Source organism: Podarcis raffonei, chromosome 11 (genome assembly GCF_027172205.1).
Source record: "Podarcis raffonei isolate rPodRaf1 chromosome 11, rPodRaf1.pri, whole genome shotgun sequence".
NCBI lineage: Eukaryota > Metazoa > Chordata > Lepidosauria > Squamata > Lacertidae > Podarcis > Podarcis raffonei.
The window spans coordinates 11,258,548-11,279,891 of record NC_070612.1 but is presented as its reverse complement, the minus strand read 5'-3'; the positions used below and the strand labels follow the sequence as shown (position 1 = coordinate 11,279,891).

The window sequence follows — 21,344 nt, the reverse complement described above, 5'->3', positions numbered from 1 at the left end:
GGGCCGAAGCCCACACAGCGCCTAGGAGTTGGCTCCGTCTTTGGCTCTGACTGTTTCTCTTCTAGTGCCGCTCCATAGCCAAAGAAGCACCAACGTACCATTTTCCTCCCCTATCCCAAGTCCTCCGACCCCTGTGAGCTTTCTCGGTCATACCTTCCAATGAAAGCAACATAACGCAAGCTTGTTTGGATTCTAGCCTTTGAGGGCAGTCCAGTTGCAGCTTAAAAGTTCTGAAGGTGACATTCTTCTGCACGCTAACTTGAAGAATTCAAAGGGAAGCACATCCCAGATGCACATACTCAGATGAAAATTTCAGTGAATTTGGGTGGATCTAATCCAAAGCAAGGATTGCATTGCAGCCTAAATGTGCTTTCAAATTAGGGCCAGAATGCATTCTAAGGGTCCACCCTATGCCGACCTACCAGGAAGCAGGACTCTTACAATTTGGTGGGACTTATTTCTGCGTGAACTTTTCAGCTGCATTTCCCAGATGCGTTACAAGGCTGGATCTGGAAAAGGAAGTAACCAGCTGCTCATTCTTGGTCTAACACGGATATGGAATACAGTGGTACCTTGGTTCTCAACCGCCTTGGTACTCAAATAAATTGGAACCCAAACACTGCAAACCTGGAAGTAAGTGGTCCGGTTTGCGAACTTTTTTCGGAAGCCGAACATGTTCCGTTTTGAGTGCCACACTTCTGTTTTGAGTATTACGCTGATGTCTGTCTGGTTTTGTTATTTATTTTGCGTTTTTGTTATTGCGGCTCTTTTTGTTTTGTTTTTGTGACTGTGTGGAACCCAGTTCAGCTACTGATTGATTGATTGATTGTGCTACTGCAGTTCATTGTTTATCGCTTTCATTTTATGGATCAATGGTCTTGTTAGATAGTAACATTCATGTTAAATTGCTGGAATGGATTAATCCATTTTGCATTACTTTCTATGGCAGGCATCCCCAAACTCGGCCCACCAGATGTGTTGGGACTACAACTCCCATCATCCCTAGTTAGCAGGACCAGTGGTCAGAGATGGTGGGAATTGTAGTCCCAAAACATCTGGAGGGCTGAGTTTGGGGATGCCTGTTCTATGGGAAAGCGTGCCTTGGTTTTGGAATAGATTTCCGGAACAGATTAAGTTTGAGAACCAAGGTTCTACTGTACATACCTTGCAAATTAGTTTCTAGGTTGAAGTTTTTTTGCTACCTGACATCTGGAAAGTGGCGTGGCTGGACTCCCTCCAACATAACCGGGTTGTTTGTAATCCAATTAACGCAGCGAGATTTCACAGGATATGCTAAGGCAATGCCTTTTGGCCTCTAAGGGGAAGCCAGCCAATTTAGCATGAATGCACAGCTTCATCAATATTGCTCTTTCATTCTATGAGAAACTTCGTTTGGAACAGCTTGTGAAGATGCCACAGTATCTGTTTAAACTTCTGCATGCTGTTATTTTAAAGAACACTCAGCTTTTATCAGGCCAAACAAATCGAGGGACGTACCTTGTGTGAGTAATGTTGGTCCACGACCCTAGCTAATCCAAAGTCACCGATCTTCAGCACCAGATCCTCTGTGTTGATGAAGATGTTGGCGGGCTTCAAGTCCCTATGCAAGACATTAGCTGAATGGATGTACTTCAGGCCTCTGAGCAACTGGTACATGAAAAGTTTGGCATGTTCCTCAGAGAGAGGCCCTTGCTCCAGAAGACGGGCCAGGTCCGTCTCCATGTATTCCTGGATGATGTACACCATGTTAAATTTGAACAGATCCCCTTGGAGATCAGCTCCTTTGGGCCCCAACACCTCGTAGACCTTTACGATGTTGTCATGGTCCAGCCGGCGGATTATCTTGATCTCCCGGAAGGCGTGCTTCATGCTCTGAGCATCGCTCACCGCGATCTTCTTCACGGCCACCTTGCGGCAGCTCTTGCTGTCAACTGCTGAGAGGACAAGCCCGTTCACTCCAAAGCCCAGGGGCCTGAAGTTGATGAAACGGCAGCCCAGGTCATAGCCGTACACGCTCGCGATGTAATTGCACTTCTCCGCCATGATGGGGTCAGATCCGCCTTTGTCTCTGCAATGAACTGGCAGCGGAGGAGCCCAGCCTCCAAGTCACCAATACGGTTTAATAGAAAACAGTACATCGTTACCACGAATGAGAATCTGTGCAATTCCTTGCTTGGAGCCCATAATCGTACAGGAGAAGGTTTTCAAGTCAAATGTTCAGAGGTTAAAAAAGAAAAATAGACACAAGTACATAAAGTGGATTCGAGAATAGTCTTGGAAACCAGCTTGCAAACTTTAAATATTGACTCTCTTTGGTTCAGGTAAGCAAGGAGGGGAGAGGTGAAAAGTTGCCAATCTAGCAAATGGTTTTCATTGCAATATGCTGATAAACTAATGGGCTCCAAGAGTTCTTAAATATCATCCTGCTTGTTTCGTTTTAAGTTTGGGAAAGTGAAGCTTCAACATATACATGCTTTTAATATTCAGTTGGCTACCTAAACATGGACCTTCAGACAGCAAATGGTGGAGAGGTTCTCCAGAAACCTTTATTCTCCATGAAGTGGCCTCTGCATTTTTTTTCTAGTACTGCAAGGCTTTGGTGAATCTTTTGTCACACATTCTTAAATGCAGGGTGGATTTTTCCATTTCGCCGTCACAAGACGTGATAAAAGACGGAAGTGCTTTCCCAATGAATCTCGCTCCCCATCAACTGAGTGCCACAAAGAGCCATGCTCAGTTCTTCCCACATCCTTCTTTCATCTCCATTCAGTCTTCATCGTATCTGTCAAATCCTCACTGGTTATAGCCCCTCCTCCTGCAAATGAAAAATAGATAATGAAGTAGTTTGCTACAGCAGTTTCTTTTATCCACACCCTATCTTCTCGAAGGTTAACACACCTAAAGAAAATACAAATTTAGTTATGTAGGATTAGAAAATACATCATTACGGTCACCTAGGAGTGGGCGAATCTGTCAAATTGGGGTTTTCTGTTTCTCATTTTTCCAATCTTAAGTTCATTTCTCTTCATTTCCACATAGTTTGTGATGTTTTTAAAAGAGGTCCTCATTAAAATCCTGTGGTCCTCATTTTATCCTGTGAACCACCCTGAGACCTGCGGGTATAGGGTACAGGGTGGTATACACATTTAATCAATATTAATAATACTAATAATTAAAATTCATCAGCACTTTACTGCAAAATTCTCCCAATATACACATTTGTGTGCAATTTTCCTGATATACACATTTTCTGCAATGAAATGTATTTCTGTATGTTCCTTTCACTAATATATATGCATTTAATGAAAAGAACATGCAAAAATGCATTGTATCAGTAACCTTGGCTGGAGAAGTGATTTACAAAATTTGCAGAAGTGCAATTTTCGATGGGTAGCTACAGTATGTCTCGGTTTGCGAATTGGTTTGAAAAGTGAGAATTAGATAGGTTAGCCTTTAAACATGAACTGAATCATATTTCTCCCCCTTCCTAGGAAGGATCCTTTCTGTGCTGCTACTGATTGGATGCCTGACTGCTGACCAAGGATAGACTTTGTTTGGAAAGAGCTTCACAATGGAGTAGAGGAACTGAATTGCTCTCCCATCCCTGGGGTCACCTCTAAGTTCTATCTCTCTACTGCTCTACTTACTCTATCTACTTACTCTATCTCTCTACTCTCTACTTACTCTAGTGGTAAATTCTGAATAGCAGGTTTTCTGCATGAGAGCCATGCTCCTGTAGACATGCCCACCAGACTGCCAGTATTCTGTGGGAAATTTAGGTTGGTGTAATTCATGCAATTAAAGCAGATTAATAGTGCTCTGTTGCCCTAGTGCAACAAATCCACTTTTTTAAAAAAAAGACATTTTTGCAGTTAGGAAAGTGACGGTCAAAGGCAATGAAAGGAGCCAAATTAATGATTAATGGGAAGATGCATAAACACCCCACAAGCAAATCAGAACAAATGCTGAATAATGACCACATATAATTTAAGCTCCACTTAAGCATTGTACTTTGGAAAAGCACTTCAAGATGTGGGTGTTTGAATCCATATGTTTTGGTTTTTTTAAATGTATTTTTATTAAAGATTTTCTTGGTTTACAAAAGTATGTGCAATGTCTCTCTCTTTTTTTCCAAGTAACATTTTATACAGATCAGTTTCATTTGTTGAGACATTAGGAAGAAAAGGGGGAAAGAGGTGGAGGGGGGAAAGGTGAGTGGGGGTGGGGTCAGGTGGCGATGTTTCTATTTTACTTAATATATGTGGGGTTTTGTGTCACCGCCGCTTATGCAGGTTCTCTGCTATTCACTTGTGTTCCTTTGGTGGTGAGAGAGGTTGGGGTTGGCCTAGGGTGTGGTTGTTTATTTGTGATTGGCTGTGGTGATCTTTGTTTTCGTGTGTGAATGGGATGGGTGGGTGTTTTGGATCAGGTTAGCCATATTGATTTGTATGCTGTTGGTGCATTTTTGTCATTGTCTTGTTGGGCTGTGTATGTGATAAAAGGGAGCCATACAGGGGCGAAGGCGTCTTCTTCTCTTTGTCCCCGTGTCAGTTTCAGTTTATTGGTTAATTTTTCTAGTAAGGCTGTTTCCCATACTATTTGGTACCATTGGGCCATGTTTACTCCTGACAGGTTTCTCCAGTGTCTGGTTATGATATTTCTGGCTGCTGAAAGGAGGTGGGTTATGAGTTCTTTCTGGTGTAAATGGGCATTATTGTCTTGGAAGATGTTTTGTAGGGCCAATTCTGGGATTATTTCTAATACTTGCTTAGTTATTTTACATATTTCTAGTATAGCAGTTGTCCAGAATAGTTGGATTTTGGGGCACTCCCACCACATGTGGAGGTATGTACCTGTGGAGGTGCACCCTCTCCAGCATTTTGGTGAGGTTCCTGGTCATATTAGCAGTAGTTTTCTTGGTGTTAGGTACCACTTGTAGCTGAGTTTCAAATCTGTATGTTTTGTAATTCAGGAGGGCAACCAATATGATCAATGGTCTGGAAACCAAGCTTCATATGGAATGGTTGAGGGAGCTGGGAAAACTTACTGACATTAAGAGTGGTTTGACAGTGGACTGGACTCCCTCGGGTATTTGTGGACTCTCCTTCAATTGAGGTTTTTAAGCAGAGGTTGGAAGGCCATCGGTCATGGATGCTTTAGTCGAGATTCCTGCATATGCAACTCTACAATTTGATGATTCGATGATCAGGATGAACCCAAAGACTATACAAAAGAAAGAAAGAACTTCTAATCAATGTATACACTATGTCTTCAATAACAAGCCCTGCCGCCGCACTGAAGGAGCAGCAAATTGTTATTTATTTAGTTTTTTATGGTTGTATTCTTACTGGCAGGGAAGGGGAGAGGAATCTGTGAGGTTTTCTGTGTTCAGGTGCCAAAATAATCTGATCTCTGCACCTTGACTTGGGAGGGGGGTTAATATTTACTGCTTTACCTCAGCTAGCAAAATGGATTGGGTCTGCTCTGCATGGCTCTCTGTGGCTCCCTCTGAACTATGGAAATAAAAGAAAAGAAAGATAAGAAACTGCCTTACACCAAGCCAGACCACCTCAGTATTGTGTATACTGCCTGCTAGCATCTCTCCAGGTTTTTCCCCCACACATGGCTGTCTCTCTGGAGGACTGTGCCTCATTGAGGTGAGGGGAGTGAGCAATGAGAAGTAGGAGCATGTTAGGGAAAAGGAGCACAAATCCACTTTCCCTCCCTATCAGCACCATAAAACTCAAAGGGACTGCAATGGTAAGATGTATTTGAAAGTCTCTGGCTATTTTGCAAAGCTTTCTGTAAAACTTTAAGATTTAGGTATATTCAGGAGGGTCTGGTGTTCCCTGTTTGTTCAGGTTGTACGAAGGTGTTTTTTTGTTTTTTAATTACACCAAATTAGAAACTGAGAGGCATTTCTTGCAGATTTTGGTGGGAAATTAATCACCCCAAAGTTTTGCTCTAAAAATGTCAGCCACCTAGACTCCATTTAGGCGCCCTGTGCCAACAACAGTTCTTCCTTCCAGAACAGTTCTTCCTTCCTTCCTTCTTTCTTCCAGAGTGCCAGGCCAGGATTTATCAAAACGAACCATGAAATGCCACCTCTCTCATTAAGGCTTCGATCCTGTGTTGGAGATAGGCATGGCTAAGTCCCAAATCTACCCACTATATATATCTGTGTGTGTGTGTGTGTGTGTGTGTGTGTGTGTGTGTGTGTGTATCCTTGCAGAACAGCATGCTGATAAAACCTGACTTCAGGGCATCCCAGCCCAGTTCAGTTTCATAACAGAATCTTGTTATGAGAAAAAGTTGAAGCAAAAATGCAGGCGACATGAAGTGGAACGGAAGCAAAGCCTTGGGTTTTTTGGTGTGTTTTTTTACCATAGCTGAACTGGAACAGGAGCTGAATTACAAAACATATTGATTCAAACACCCGCATCTTGAAGTGCTTTCCCAAAGCTCAGCACAGCCAGGTCGCTCTGGCGTGTGCTCCTCAAGCGAATGCAACTAGAAGTCTGCCTCTGATAATGATCTCTGCATTTCTGCAGCGCTGACTGATCGCAGGCTATGTTTAGCAACCCATTCCTGTGCCAAGTGAACAGAGGCCAACTAGGGGGGTGAAAAATGCAACAGCTATTTTAGCAGGCCCAAGTAGAACTGTAAGAGAGACGCGTGCTGGGCACTGTCGCCAGTTTTTAGGTGCCACACAAGCCCTTGCACCAGGGGTGGTGAAGGTCAGGCCAAGGTGCTGCATGTGGCCCACCAAGGCTTTCTATCCGGCCCTTGAGACTCTCTTCAGGGCATACTGCCTACCCATGAGCGCCCCCCGCTGGTCCGTCCTTCACATGCTCCTTGAGTGCTTCTGGCTGCCAGGATCACAGAATCATAGAATCATACAATTGTAGAGTAGGAAGGAATCTCAGCTAAAGCATCCATGGCAGATGACCATCTAACCTCTGCTTCTAAACCTCCAAAGGAGGAGAATCCAAAACCTCCTGAGGGAGACTGTTCCACTGTCAAACAGCTCTTACTGTCAGAAAGTTTTTCTTGATGTTTAGTTGGAATATCCTTTCTTGTAACTTGAAGCCGTTGGTTCAAGTCCTACCCTCCAGAGCAGGAGAAAACAAGCTTGCTCCATCTTCCATGGGACAGCCCTTGAGATTTTTGAAGAGAGCTATCATATCTCTTCTCTGTTTCCGCTTTTCTAGGCTAAACATATCCAGCTTCTTCAACCATTCCTCATAAGGCTTGGCTTCGTCTCCCTCCCAGGCAAATTTGATGAGCATCCCCTCAATTTCTTCATCCAAGTCGTTTATAAAGACACTGAACAATAACGGGCCCAGGACAGAACACTGCAGTACCCCACTTGTCACTTTTCCCCAGGGTGACAAGGAACCATTAATGAGTTCTCTACAGGTTCGGTCAGTCAACCAGTTACCTCGTTCAAGCCACATTTTACCAGCTTCCTCGAAAGCGACAGATCTACACTGGTCGCATATAACATTAAAAATGTGTTATCAAAATGTGACAGCAGAGGGCGCTGTAGAGCTGCGAGCCTTCGACAATGGGAAGCTGAGTTAATTAAGTTTGTACAGATCAAAGTAGATTCAGCCCTTGAGCTCTGATAATGCTTTTTGCTTGGCTGGATGTACAGCAAAGATGGATGGGTGAATGCAGAAGCTATCCTACGTCACATAGGTAATATTTTCATTTGTGGCCGTGCCTACTTTTCGCCTCAGGCCCTTTCCACGCCCACATGCATCTTCAGGCTGAAACAGCTCTCCCATCCATACCTTACACTGACCCACATCATGAAGTCATGCAAGCTGGTGAAGATCTACGGTGTCCCACTCATAGCTGTCAACTTTTCTCTTTTCTTGCGAGGAATCCTATTCGGAATAAGGGAATTTCCCTTTAAAAAAGGGAAACGTTGACAGCTATGGTCCTACTTCTCATTAGGCATCACCAACGCTGCAGATATGCAAGGTAACAAGGTGCAAAGTGTCTAAAGGGACCCCTGACCATTAGGTCCAGTCGTGGCTGACTCTGGGGTTGCGGCGCTCATCTCGCTTTATTGGCCGAGGGAGCCGGCATACAGCTTCCGGGTCATGTGGCCAACATGACTAAGCCGCTTCTGGTGAACCAGAGCAGCGCACGGAAACGCCGTTTACCTTCCCGCCGGAGCGGTACCTATTTATCTACTTGCACTTTGACGTGTTTTCGAACTGCTAGGTTGGGAGGAGCAGGGACCGAGCAATGGGAGCTGACCCCGTTACGGGGATTCGAAGGGCTGACCTTCTGATTGGCAAGTCCTAGGCTCTGTGGTTTAACCCACAGCGCCATCCGCGTCCCTCTCATTAGCTGTCAACTTTTCTCTTTTCTTGCGAGGAATCCTATTCGGAATAAGGGAATTTCCCTTTAAAAAGGGAAAAGTTGACAGCTATGGTCCCACTTCTCATTAGACATCACCAACGCTGCAGATATGCAAGGCAACAAGGTGCAAAGTAGACCAGGGTTATTACACCAACAGTAGGGAACCTCCATCCCTCAGGCCATTTATGGCCCACCAGACCTCCTCCCCATTTGGCCCACCAGACCATTTTGGACAAGCTATTCCCGCTTTGCACAACACTTCCCAAATACCCAGCCACCAGCTGGATGTCTGGTGCTAGGGAAGCACTGGATTTAACTGTAGTGTAGAAGCCTTTTGGGAGTTAGAACTCCATGGCGTTTATCACTTCCCCAAGGCCAAACAAAAAGTCGGAGGCTGGACATGAGAATCCCAGGGAGCATAGTCAACGGGTTGCGGCTGGCTTTTGACTTCAGTCCCTTGAGGAGGTGGACAGTTTGCACAAGGGACACTTAATTACCATATATCACACTTACAGTATCTTCAGAGGAATAACAATATAATAATAATTTATCATTTATACCCCGCCCATCTGGCTTGGTTTCCCCAGCCACTCTGGATGGCTTCCAACAGAATATTAAAATACAATAAACTATTAAACATTAAAAGCTTCCCTAAACAGGGCTGCCTTCAGGTATCTTCTAAAAGTTTGGTAGTTATTTTTCTCTTTGCCATCTGGTGGGAGGGCATTCCACAGGGAGGGCACCACTACTGAGAAGGCCCTCTGCCTGGTTCCCTGTAACTTGGCTTCTCATAGTGAGGGAACCGCCAGAAGGCCCTCGGAGCTGGACCTCAGTGTCCGGGCTGAACAATGGGGGTGGAGACGCTCCTTCAGGTATACTGAACCAAGGCCATTTAGGGCTTTAAAGGTCAGCACCAACACTTTGAATTGTGCTCAGAAACATACTGGGAGAAAAGGCTAAGGAGTAAAACTGGAGTGGAATCCCTAAGACGGTTGGATGGCGCCTTGTACGCCTCCTTCCAGCAACTCCTGCAGCCAAGCTGGTGCCAAATGTATTGCTCTGCTTTCCTTTGGACCACATCAGTGAGGCTGAGAGGGGGGGTCCTGTCATCTGGGCAGCCCAGGACCTCCAGACACACTGCCCAGACTTGCACCCCAGGAAGGTCACTTTGGTGTTGCTAACGCAGCAGTTTGACTTCACCCCCAGAGTCGCACTCCATTATCTCTTAAGACAAATGGATGCCAAAAACAACCACTTGTTGACAATGACAGAAACTGATGGAAAGTGTTTCATAGAGGCAACAGTCCATCTCCTCAAGGGGAACCCAGTCATGTATCTCCTTTCCAGCATTTCCACCTCTCCAGCCAGTTCTTCAGCTACAGAGAAGATTGATGGCTGCGGCCATCGTTTGACTGCAAGCGGGTCGAACTGATGAAGGTTCAGCTGCCTTTTAAATCTCCTGTCCTTGTGCCTTGTGAGATTGCCAAATCCCTAAACACTCTAGCCAAAGGCGCTGTCACACTTGGCTAATGGGCTCTGCATTACGAGCTGTCCATCCTGGGCTTTTCCCCCTACAGCTTTTTGAAAGGGTGTCTGGCCTAATACATTGCGGGCATAATAACCGGGCAGAGTTTCCACTGAATTCAAGGTTCAGCAGTAAATCATCCCAAAGCACGGCGCTTCAGCCTGACTCTTGGCTGCAAGCCTGCAGGCTTTGTCAGGGAAGCCAAACCATTACATCATGCAGATATTTATTTATTTTACTTACTTACTTACTTACTTTACTTTACTTACTTTATTTTACTTACTTACTTTATTTTACTTACTTACTTTATTTTACTTACTTACTTTATTTTACTTACTTACTTACTTACTTACTTACTTAGACAGGCTGGACCTGAGGCACCTTTGTCAAGGAGACAAAGAGGAAACAGAAGCAGAGCTGCTAATGAGGTCACAGCTGATGGCTTTGCAGAAAAAAGTTTCTAGGAAGAGATTGTGTTTTGCTAAGGCTGAGAATGTCAATTACTTTGGGTTGCATTCAGCTAACTTTTACTCAGAGCAGACACACCAGAATTAATGGACCTAACTATGTAGTTGCTGCCATTTATTTTAACAGGTCTACTCTGAGTAAAGGTTAGTTGAATACAAAATAAGGATATGACAAGAATTTGTTTGTTTTTCTGTTTGTGTTCTTCATTTGTGTTATAAAATGAATAAAAAAATTGGGGGGGGGGGAGTTAGTTGAATACAACCCTTCAAATCTAAAGAAAGCCCATGGATTTTTTTCTGGGGAGTGGGGAATGTGCTTTAAATGTGCTTTGAATGTATGGTCTTATAAGCTGCCTTCAGCTTCTTACAGCAGAGCTTGAAAACCCATCACCCTCCAGATGTTACTAGACTTCAGCCAGCATAAGGCCAATGGTCCAGGGTCCATGGGACTTGTAGTCTATCAACATCTGGAGGTCCACACCCCTGCCTTGGAATAGCACTGGGATACAGATAATAACCAATGACAAGAGAACTGGTCTCAAAGCCAAAGCTTTCCTTGAAATAATTCTCTTGGGTTTCCCCACCCAGACTTGTTCTGTCACTGAGGGTTTGGCACAGATATTGGCTTGTGTATATCGCACCCGCCTATGCAGAGAGTGTGCAGCACAAATTAGATTGGTAAAGAGCAGCCCTCGGCAGGAACGGCATCTGCTTTGCCGGGAAAATGTTCTTTATCAGATTTACAAACATTTCTGCAAACATCCATGATCTCACAGAATCTTTTTAAAAGCATCACGCCATGCGCAGCTTTCAATTCCCCTAATGCAAGGCTGAGAATTATCCATCCCACACATAATCTTTAAACTCCTAGAAACAATATCCTTTAGTAGGAACATTGGGGGACATTCCCACCCCTTCGTGGAAGTGGTGCTGATTTAACCTCAGGACTCCTGCACACAAAGCAAGCCTTCCCCAAGAAAGACACTGGGCAGGATTTGCCCTATGAGCTCCGACAGCAGAACTGTTGGCATCCGTCTGTCTCAGGAGACAACGGAGGAGTGTGCCTTTGGGGGTGAAGTCAAACCGCTGGAAGGTTACAGCGCCTGCTGTGGCTGTAGAGACCGATGTGGGAGAGACATGTTTTGTTGCAGCTGGGGCAGCTGAAGGCATCTGGTTGCACTGTCGCAGATGCAGCACAGAATTTCTTCTCTCTGCACTCCTCCCGGCCGTCATTCCTCTTCTGGTCATTGCTGTGAATGCATGATCTGACTGTCTGTCTCTAGGCACTGCAGTTGTCTACAAAGGATTTCCACTAGACGGGGTTGATGTTGCTAACCTTCATGTCACATCTGCAAACATCTTTGCAACACAGAGTTGGTCTGCCAGTGGACCTGGTGCCGTCAGAGAAACTGAGCTTACACAATAGGGCTTCCCCTTCCTCTCTTCTCCCTGTGTACTTCCTGAAATTGGGAAGATGAAGCCCCAGAACAGTACCAGGGTGGGGAGGACGGTGGGATTAATAATAATAATAATAATAATAATAATAATAATAATATGATTTATTATTTATACCCCGCCCATCTGGCTGAGTTTCCCCAGCCACTCTGAGCGGCTCCCAGTCGAGAGTTAAAAACAATACAGCATTAAATATTAAAAACCTCCTTAAACAGGGCTGCCTTCAGATGTCTTTTAAAAATAAGATAGCTGCTTATTTCCTTGACATCTGATGGGAGGGTGTTCCACAGGGTGGGCACCACTACCGAGAAGGCCCTCCGTCTGGATCCCTGTAACCTCACTTCACGCAATAAGGGAACCGCCAGAAGGCCCTCGGTGCTGGATCTCAGTGTCCGGGCTGGATGATGGGGGTGGAGAAACTCCTTCAGGTATACTGGGCCGAGGCCGTTTAGGGCTTTAAAGGTCAGTACCAACACTTTGAATTGTGCTCAGAAACATACTGGAAGCCAATGTAGGCCTTTCAGGACCGGTGTTATATGGTCTCGGCGGCCACTCCCAGTCACTAGTCTAGCTGCCGCATTCTGGATTAATTGCAGTTTCCGGGTCACCTTCAAAGGTAGCCCCACGTAGAGCGCATTGCAGTAGTCCAAGCGGGAGATAACTCCCGTCTGGCAAGCTGAAACACAACACTGAATTCCACCCACTCTCTCGTTCCCCCTCCCTTTCCATTTTGATCCCGCAACTGGGTTTATGAAATGCATTAAGGCCTTAATGGAAAATACAAAAGCAGTGTATCATTATTATGACTCATTCATTCATTCCATTTCTTATTTAAACCAGAGATTGTTGACTCTTGTATTCTTGGTGTGCGCACGACTCATTTCTATGGTGGAAATTTGTAGGCAGGTTGTGGTCTAGCGCATAGGTCCTCAACCAATGTGGATGCACAAGGCCACATCAGATGTGCCGCAACACAGGCTGGATTCCATCTTAGGCCGACCAAACCAAAGGAGCACTACATGTGTGTCTGGACAAGAAGACATTCTTTTGATGAGATGCTCATTTTATAGCTTTCCACAAACACTGCAACATGACGGGAGAAAGGCAGGAGCTTTTTTAAAAAAATAAGATACACATTTCTGGCCAAATGCTTATGTCTTTCTCTTGTCACATTGCAGGACTAGTTTTCCTTCAGTAGTAATGCTGAAGTAATGCTAGGCATACTGCTCTGTGAATTGCCACGTCAAGATGAATAATGTGCATTATTAGCACTACAGTGGTGCTGTGGGTTAAACCACAGAGCCTAGGACTTGCCGATCAGAAGGTCGGCGGTTCAAATCCCCGCAACGGGGTGAGCTCCCATTGCTCAGTCCCTGCTTCTGCCAACCTAGCAGTTCAAAAGCACGTCAAAGTGCAAGTAGATAAATAGGTACCGCTCCAGCGGGAAGGTAAACGTTATTTCCGAGCGCTGCTCTGGTTCGCCAGAAGCGGCTTAGTCATGCTGGCCACATGACCCGGAAGCTGTACGCTGGCTCCCTCAGCCAATAAAGCGAGATGAGCGCCGCAACCCCAGAGTCGGAAGCCCCAGGATGTGAGTGGAAACCACAGGAGAGAGTGCTCTTGTGGTCGGATCCAGCTTGTGGGTTTGCCACAGACAGCCACACTGAGAACAGGATGCTAGACTAGATGGTCCACTGGCCTGATCTAGCGGGCTCTTCTTAATGTTCTTAAAACTAGATTGTCAATTGATTTCAATGGGTTTACTCTGAGTATGATTTAGTAGACTGATGTGCCAAGTTCGTCCTTCAGATCTGACCTGAGCCAAACCTGTCTTCTTCTTCCCATTGCCTCCTCTCCCCCTATGCTCTCCAGAAAATGCTCGGAAAATACGTTTCTATGGCAACCAAATGGCATTATTAAGAATACCACAACAAGTGTGAAGTTTACAATTTTCTCTCCAGTTTATAAGGACGCAGCATGCGATATAGCTGGTTGCGCTTTCAAAGGGCGAAGCCCAGCCCAGAGGAGGGAAAGGTCGCATTTTTCCAAAGCAAGTCCTCCACTTCTTCTGGAGAAGAGTAAAACACACATGCTGAATCCAGCACTGGCAGAGAGGAATAATCAGCCGTAACATCAACAGTCGAGGGCTCGACAAGGTGATGTTAGCAAACAGCCTTCCCTGGATCGATTTCCGTCAGGCGTGGGAAGGAGAATCTGTGAAGATCTGCTGATGTGCGCAGCAGCCCTGCAAGGTCTTGAGTCTCTTTCAACGTCTAGAAGTGAGTGGGAAGCTTCAGCCCGCAGAAGCTCAGAGCAGAAGCAACGAAATCCAGCAAGCTCAGGACCGATTTGCACATTACCAGGAAGAACAGGTCTGGGGAACCTCAATTTTAAGGGCCAAACGTTCCCCCCAGGTTTCTCTACTTGGCCATTGGGGCTTTGCCCAGGCAACGCCCCACCCCCCCTTCCCAATCACATAGGCTCTCCCGAACCATACCTCTCATTGGCCTCGTTGCACATCTGTGTAGACTGTTTTTGTCCGGCTGGACTTTGATCATGACAGAGAATCACAGAACTGTAGACTTAGAAGGGACACCCAAGAACCATCGTCCAAGCCCCTGCAATGCAGGAATATCAACTGCAGTGGTACCTCGGGTTAAGTACTTAATTCGTTCCGGAGGTCCGTTCTTCACCTGAAACTGTTCTTAACCTGAAGCACCACTTTAGCTAATGGGGCCTCCTGCTGCTGCCGTGCCACCGGAACACAATTTCTGTTCTCATCCTGAAGCAAAGTTCTTAACCCGAGGTACTATTTCTGGGTTAGCGGAGTCTGTAACCTGAAGTGTATGTAACCTGAAGCGTATGTAACCCAAGGTACCACTGTCAAGTATCCATGACCAAGGGCTATGCAACCTCTGCTTAAAAACTTCCAAGGAGAGAGAGTCCACAACCATCCGTCATGGGAACCCATTCATTCCATTGTCGAACAGCACTTACTGTCAGAAAGTTCTTGCCATTGCCTTCTATGGGCTCAGTTAGGACTTGTTTGTTTGTTTGCAGTTGCATGTTGCTGTAAGAAGGGAAACTGCTAGGGGTGCCGGATAAATGCTGTTAAAGAATAAATAATAAAATAAGGAGCACTCCACGCTGTTCGTGAGTTCAGGCCCCAGTTATGATCTTGTTGAATGCAACCCTACGCTATGATACATTGAAGAAAAGAAAACAATTTTCCCCTCCCACCCACTCCACCTGAAAACTAGCAACTCAGGAAGTAGGCAGGCTAGCATCACTTTCCAGGCAAGCTAGTTAGCTTGGCCGAGGAAAATAGGCTTTTCTTCTTCTTCTTTTTAATGCTGGGGAATACTCAGTCATGCATCCCACATCCCCACCTGCATTTTGCATTGGCATATAGTCCAAGACTGCCTGCTTTTTCCCTGACCATATAAAGCAGTCGGGTGGCGCTGTGGGTTAAACTACAGAGCCTAGGGCTTGGCGATCAGAAGGTCGGCGGTTCGAATCCCCACGACGGGGTGAGCTCCCGTTGCTTGGTCCCTGCTTCTGCCAACCTAGCAGTTCGAAAGCACGTCAAAGTGCAAGTAGATAAATAGGTACCGCTCCAGCGGGAAGGTAAACATTATTTCTGAGCGTTGCTCTGGTTCGCCAGAAGCGGCTTAGTCATGCTGGCCACATGACCCGGAAGCTGTACGCCGGCTCCCTTGGCCAATAAAGCGAGATGAGTGCCACAACCCCAGAGTCGGCCACGACTGGACCTAATGGTCAGGGGTCCCTTTACCTTTTTAGGACCAATGCAGGAAACCAAAGTGCAGGGAATAAAGCGTGCACCAGGGAAGATAGCAGGAAAAGCAGCAATGATCTGAGTTGCTTAAGTGCCCCTAATTGAGAAAGTAAGAGCCTCATGGATGCACCCTTAATTAACTTAAAAGGCTCCCTATCCATCAACAGGAGCCCTGCAAGAGCTATTTGCTTTCAAGCAGAAAAAAAAGAAGGGGAAAAAGGGAGTGATGCTCAGAGGCTATTTATGGCAGCCTTAGTTATCCTGGCCATAAAAATAGGCTTTGCTGTTCCTGCATGGAAAGCAGAGTGCTCCAGGAAAGGGGCTTGGGAATGGGGGGGGGGCTCTCGGGCATCTGCAACGGCAAAATCAATCCAATCAATTACAGCTCAAAGCGATTGTACCTACAAATCACCACTTGCAAATCATCAGGAAGAGTAAGCGACTACTGACCTCTGCTCAAGGCAAAGCGTCAAGATTTGCCAAGAGGCAGGTTGTTTTTCAACACTCATTTAAGCTAGTCAATATGCCATGTCAATATGCAACAAACAAGAGTAGTGCAAACAGCCAAGCAGAACGGAAATAACCAACAGCTTATACTTTTGCTTTAGTGTTGGCGCAGGAAGCTACCTTATACAGGGTCAGACCCCCTGGGTCCTTCTATGGCAGGGGTAGGGGAGAGTGTGGCCCTCCAGAGGTTGTTGCACTCCAACCCCCATCAGTTCCAGCCAGCATGGTTTGATGTCAAGGATGATGGGAGGTGAAGTCCAGCAACATCTGGAGGGCCTAAAACTGCCAGATTCGACCAACCAGTCCCACTAGTGGAAAAAAGGGTAATGCTATTCTAGGTTGCATCAACAGAAGTGCATTCTCCAGACCAAGGGAAGTAATAGTACCAGGGCTGCCATATTTCAAAAAGTAAAAACTAGGACACACCCCCCCGAAAGTTGTTGAGCTTCCTCCCCCCTTCAAAACATGGTTGTTTGATTGACTTGCCTAAGATCCAGGACAAAGCACTGCCTTTCAGGAATTGCTCCCACGAAAATCTGGACATATGACAGCCTTACCCAAACCAGCTTCTAGATAGTTTTCAAGAAAAGCTCCCCAGTAGGAGGAGTAGTTTTCTGTTAAGGAAGTACAGTGGTACCTCAGGTTACATACGCTTCAAGTTACATATGCTTCAGGTTACAGACTCCGCTAACCCAGAAATAGTACCTCGGGTTAAGAATTTTGCTTCAGGATGAGAACAGAAATCGTGCTCCGGCGGCGTGGCGGCAGCAGGAGGCCCCACTAGCTAAAGTGTTGCTTCAGGTTAAGAACAGTTTCAGGTTAAGAACGGACCTCCGGAACGAATTAAGTACTTAACCCGAGGTACCATTGTATATTGGTTCTTTCTGTCTCTCTCTCACCACTGCCCCCCCCCGGTGTAAATATACTCTGTTCCTGTTGCCAATTACCCATGAATTGTTGATCAAAGATGTTGTTTTGACCTAAATCCTATCATATACTATTTATGTAATATAGCATACATAAAATGGAATACATTGGAGCACAGTTTCAATGCAGTTTGGTCCCACGCACATGGTTTTTTTTTTTAACTTAAGCACCTCAAAGCAACAGGCATCCATGTCACTTTTATGGTGACTGGGAGATTTTAATTTCCCTTAGCAAAGGAGGATGCATTTTCTCCTTAAGTAGTAGTAGTAGTAGTATTATTATTATTATTATTATTATTATTATTATTATTATTATTATCAGACTTTGTTCGGGATCCTCAGAAACACTCTTACTGAGGTGTCACACCATGTATGCGAGGCTGCGATCTTCCCTTGCCTGAAAGTGACCCTCATTTAATTCAACAGGACCTGCTTCTCTGAGTAGACATGATTAGGACCGAGCTGTTTCCCTGTTAAAAAGGGATACAGCTGACTGCAGTTGTCATCCTCTACTCGTTTACCTGGAAGAAAATCCAATTGAACTGAATGGGGCTTGCTTCTGAGTAGAAATGGCTAGGACCGTGCCGTAAAAGTCTTTTACTGCCCTAGTTTTTCACACCCTTCGTGAGGGAAGAAAACTGCCAAGATGGCGCCAGTGAGACAGGTCCTGTCACCTTAGCTTCGCAGACTGGAGGTGATGGGCAGGAGAACTACATCCATAAACAGCTTGACCAAAGTTACATGCTGGGAAATCCTGAGTCAGATTTCTGGAGAAGTCAGTGCCTAAATAAGACCTTTCCTTCCCTCCCCAGAGGCCCCCACTGTTGCCGAGATGTCTGTGATGTTTCTGTGAACATCCTGGGCTTTCCATTCATCAGCTTCTCCAGGTGGGAAGGGAGGGACAATAATGACAGACACATATAGCAACAAATCAGACATTGGCTCAGGAGTCAAAATTGTCCCTTGCCCCCAAGAACATTCGTATGGTTAGCCATTCCTTAGCCGCCAAAGTATTTTTTGTTTGTTTGTTTAAAAGGATTTAAAAAAAATAAAAAACTCTCCCCTTTCAACAAGCCTTTCTGAGTGGTTTTCTTTTCTTTCTTTCTTTTTCAGTTATATTTTATTAAATTTTCCAAAGCGTGACATAGACACTCCAATATATAATATTTGTTTCTTTCATTTTCTCAACTTCCCACCCCATTTTCCGTGGTGTTTTTTTTATTTCTCCCCCTTGCTGCACCCTGTCTTCTGTATCTTATACCATAACAACAATACAAAATCTCAAATTCCTTCTGTTCATAGTTTGAATCCTGCTCACAAATTCAGAATATAGCGTTTATTTAAGTAACCCCCCCCAAAAAAAATGGCTTCAATTCTTCCACAAAACAATTAGGTTCTCTTATTTTGGCTGTTAACTTTGCCAATTCCGCATGATCCAATAATTCCATAAATGAAATAAATAAATACAAACTGCTCCAGCAACTGAGAGGGAACTTCAGGTGTGGAGAATCTTTACCTTTGAGACAGGAGTGCCGGCTTGGCCCCACAACCAAGGGTGTCTGGGGCCATGGGTGCCATGCAGCGTGCATGGCCCTGACCCCGAAATCTGTGGATGCGCAGTCCCTTCATGGAGAAGGGCCCTAGGGAGTTGGCACCTATGCCTTGAGATGTTGCTGAACTACAACTCCCATCATCCCCAGCAAACATGGCCAATGGCCAGGGATTATGGGAGTTGTAGCTCAGCAACCCCCAAAGGGCCAAAGGTTCCCCTTGTCACATCTAGGGTTGCCATGTTTTGAAGAGCAAAAAGAGGACACATTTGCCGACTTCTATGGATCGCTTGGCCTGGGACGTGGGTGGCACTGTGGGTTAAACCACAGAGCCTAGGACTTGCTGATCAGAAGGTCAGTGGTTCGAATCCCCGCGATGGGGTGAGCTCCTGTTGCTCTGTCCCTGCTCCTGCCAACCTAGCAGTTCGAAAGCACGTCAAAGTGCAAGTAGATAAATAGGTACCGCTCTGGCGGGAAGGTAAACGGCGTTTCCGTGCACTGCTCTGGTTCGCCAGAAGCGGCTTAGTCATGCTGGCCACATGACCGGGGAGCTGTACGCCGGTTCCCTCGGCCAATAAAGCGAGATGAGTGCCGCAACCCCAGAGTCAGCCACAACTGGACGTAATGGTCAGGGGTCCCTTTACCTTTACTTTTACCTTTACCTTTATGGATTGCTTGATGACACTACCCATGAAAAAGAGGATGTGTCCTGGAAAAAGAGGACATATGGCAACCCTACAAATGTACTGTGCTGGACAGCCCTTCAGACAGAGGAGTCTGCCAGAGATAGGACTGTCTGCTCTAATGGCCAACCTACTCAGAAGAGGAAAAGTACAGTTAGCCTGAACGCAGCAAATTCACCTTCAGATTGCCCATGCTGTTGAAAAAATGCCCGCTACCCCCCCATCTTATGTAAGAAGGTAACTGGCACCAGTAACCTGACCGAGCTTTCAACCTAAATTGCAATAGAGTCTCAGAAATACATTTTCCCTGAGCCAGCAGGAACTCTTTTGTCTTTCATAATCTCGTAAACTTTTACATAACTGGAGCCATTGCTCCAAAACAGCTCACCAATGGGAACTTTCAAAGTTCCTCTACAGAAACAGTTGAGTCTATATCTGGATATATTTCTGGAAGACGGTGTCTCGGAATGTGCCATTAACCCTACCCACTCAGAGGAACAAAATGCAAGACTCCACCTCCCAACTTTTAAAAGCACTGAACTGCAGCTGGGAATACACTGAGATAAAACAGTGGGTGAAGAAAGGTTCTCAATCCTATCCTCCTGGGTTGTTTCCCCAAGCAATATAGCACCCAGACTGCTTTTTGCCCTTTGTGGGTGGTGGGAAACAGGTTTAAATCAAGGAAGGGAGAGGATCTGTGGCATTCAGAATCATAGAAGAGTTGGAAGGGGCTGACCATCTGTTCTGCCTGGCCTTTGGTTTTGTTATGTACTGAGTTGAATAAGATCCAAAATGCAGCAGTCTGATTGGTCCTAGAACAATAGGATCCAACATGCAGTAGTCTGATTGGTCTGCAGGAGCCACCCAATCCAGCTCCAGGTGGAAGTGAATCCGCAACCTGATTGGCCTACAGGAGAATCCCGGAATTAGCCAATCACGCGGGGCCCATTGTGTAAATAATGTATATAAAGCAGACACTTTGGGGGAACTTGCATTCCTCCTCACCACTATGAGCTGAATAAAGAGCATGAAATCCACACTCAACTCTGAGTATATTTCAGGTTTGGACTCAGTCTGACCCTTATGTCTTCCCTCCGCTTACGGTTTTGATTTATGGGCTACTTTTAAAACGAGGCTGCTTTTTAATTTGCATTTTAACATGTATTTTAAATTGGGTCATCCCCCGTCCCCCATTATGTTTCTATTGTAATTTTACTGGTGTTAGCTGCCCTGAGCCCGGCTCTGGCCGGGGAGGGCGGGGTATAAATAAAGTTGTTGTTGTTGTTGTTGTTGTTATCTAGTCCAACCCCCTGAATTGCAGGAATCACAACTAAAGAATCCCTCACAGGTGGCCCCCAACCCCTGCTTTAAAACCTCAAATGAAGACGAGTCCTTCCAACTTCCATCAGCCCCAACCAGCACCTATTTGTGGGGCTAAAGTTTAGCAGCACTGACATGTGAAACAAGAGGCAAGGGTGCCTCTGAGAACATACAGAATATACCCCCCTCCCTAAATAACTATAGACAGTTCTCACACTTGAGAGATTAGGGGGAAAAGGGGATACGGTTTCCAAGAAGGCACAAACATGGAACAACACACAGAGATGCATCTTTTGACGAAACCTTATCTTCCCAAGCAGACTCCTACATACAGTGTGCATTTCAATAAATAATACTGCACAATCTCCTTATAGGAATTAAATTTTTAGAAGAAGAAAAGAGCTCTGCATCATAAATCAAAATCCTAAAATAGCACAGGACGGAACGCACTGTATATACCCAGTGACTTTTTCACCGTTCCCATGACACACTGGGGGGAAAAAAATCAAAGGTTGTACCAAGGAACCAGCTTTAGCAGCAGCCCAGAGCAATCACCTACAGCAATAATGAGATTAGGAGCATTAACCTTTGCGGGGAGGCAGGGGGAATTAAAAAGGAAAGTCGCTAAAATGGGTAACCCATCTGTGCTGCATTTTTGGTGCTACATGGCAAGCTAAGCAGACAAGAGGACTCCAGCCAGCTGTCTGTACTTAAGGAAGAGTCTCTCTAAATAGTCTTC

At 45.5% G+C, this 21,344-nt stretch overlaps 1 protein-coding gene across 3 annotated transcripts in view; it reads right to left on the bottom strand.

Annotated features, from left to right (window-relative positions):
• MAPK4 (mitogen-activated protein kinase 4) overlaps positions 1-21,344 on the bottom strand; it is an 84,562-nt gene that overhangs the window by 42,945 nt on the left and 20,273 nt on the right. Inside the window, exons 1-2 of one of the 3 annotated variants that reach the window (XM_053408898.1) lie at positions 5,456-5,542; positions 1,498-2,815 (exon numbers count right to left, since the gene is read on the bottom strand). In XM_053408898.1, coding sequence (XP_053264873.1) covers positions 1,498-2,043 — 546 coding nt within the window. In that variant the 5' untranslated portion in view covers positions 2,044-2,815; positions 5,456-5,542. Of the gene's footprint in view, positions 1-1,497; positions 2,816-5,455; positions 5,543-21,344 lie in introns of those variants that run through there. The other 2 variants (XM_053408900.1, XM_053408899.1) reach the window with 2 other exon arrangements.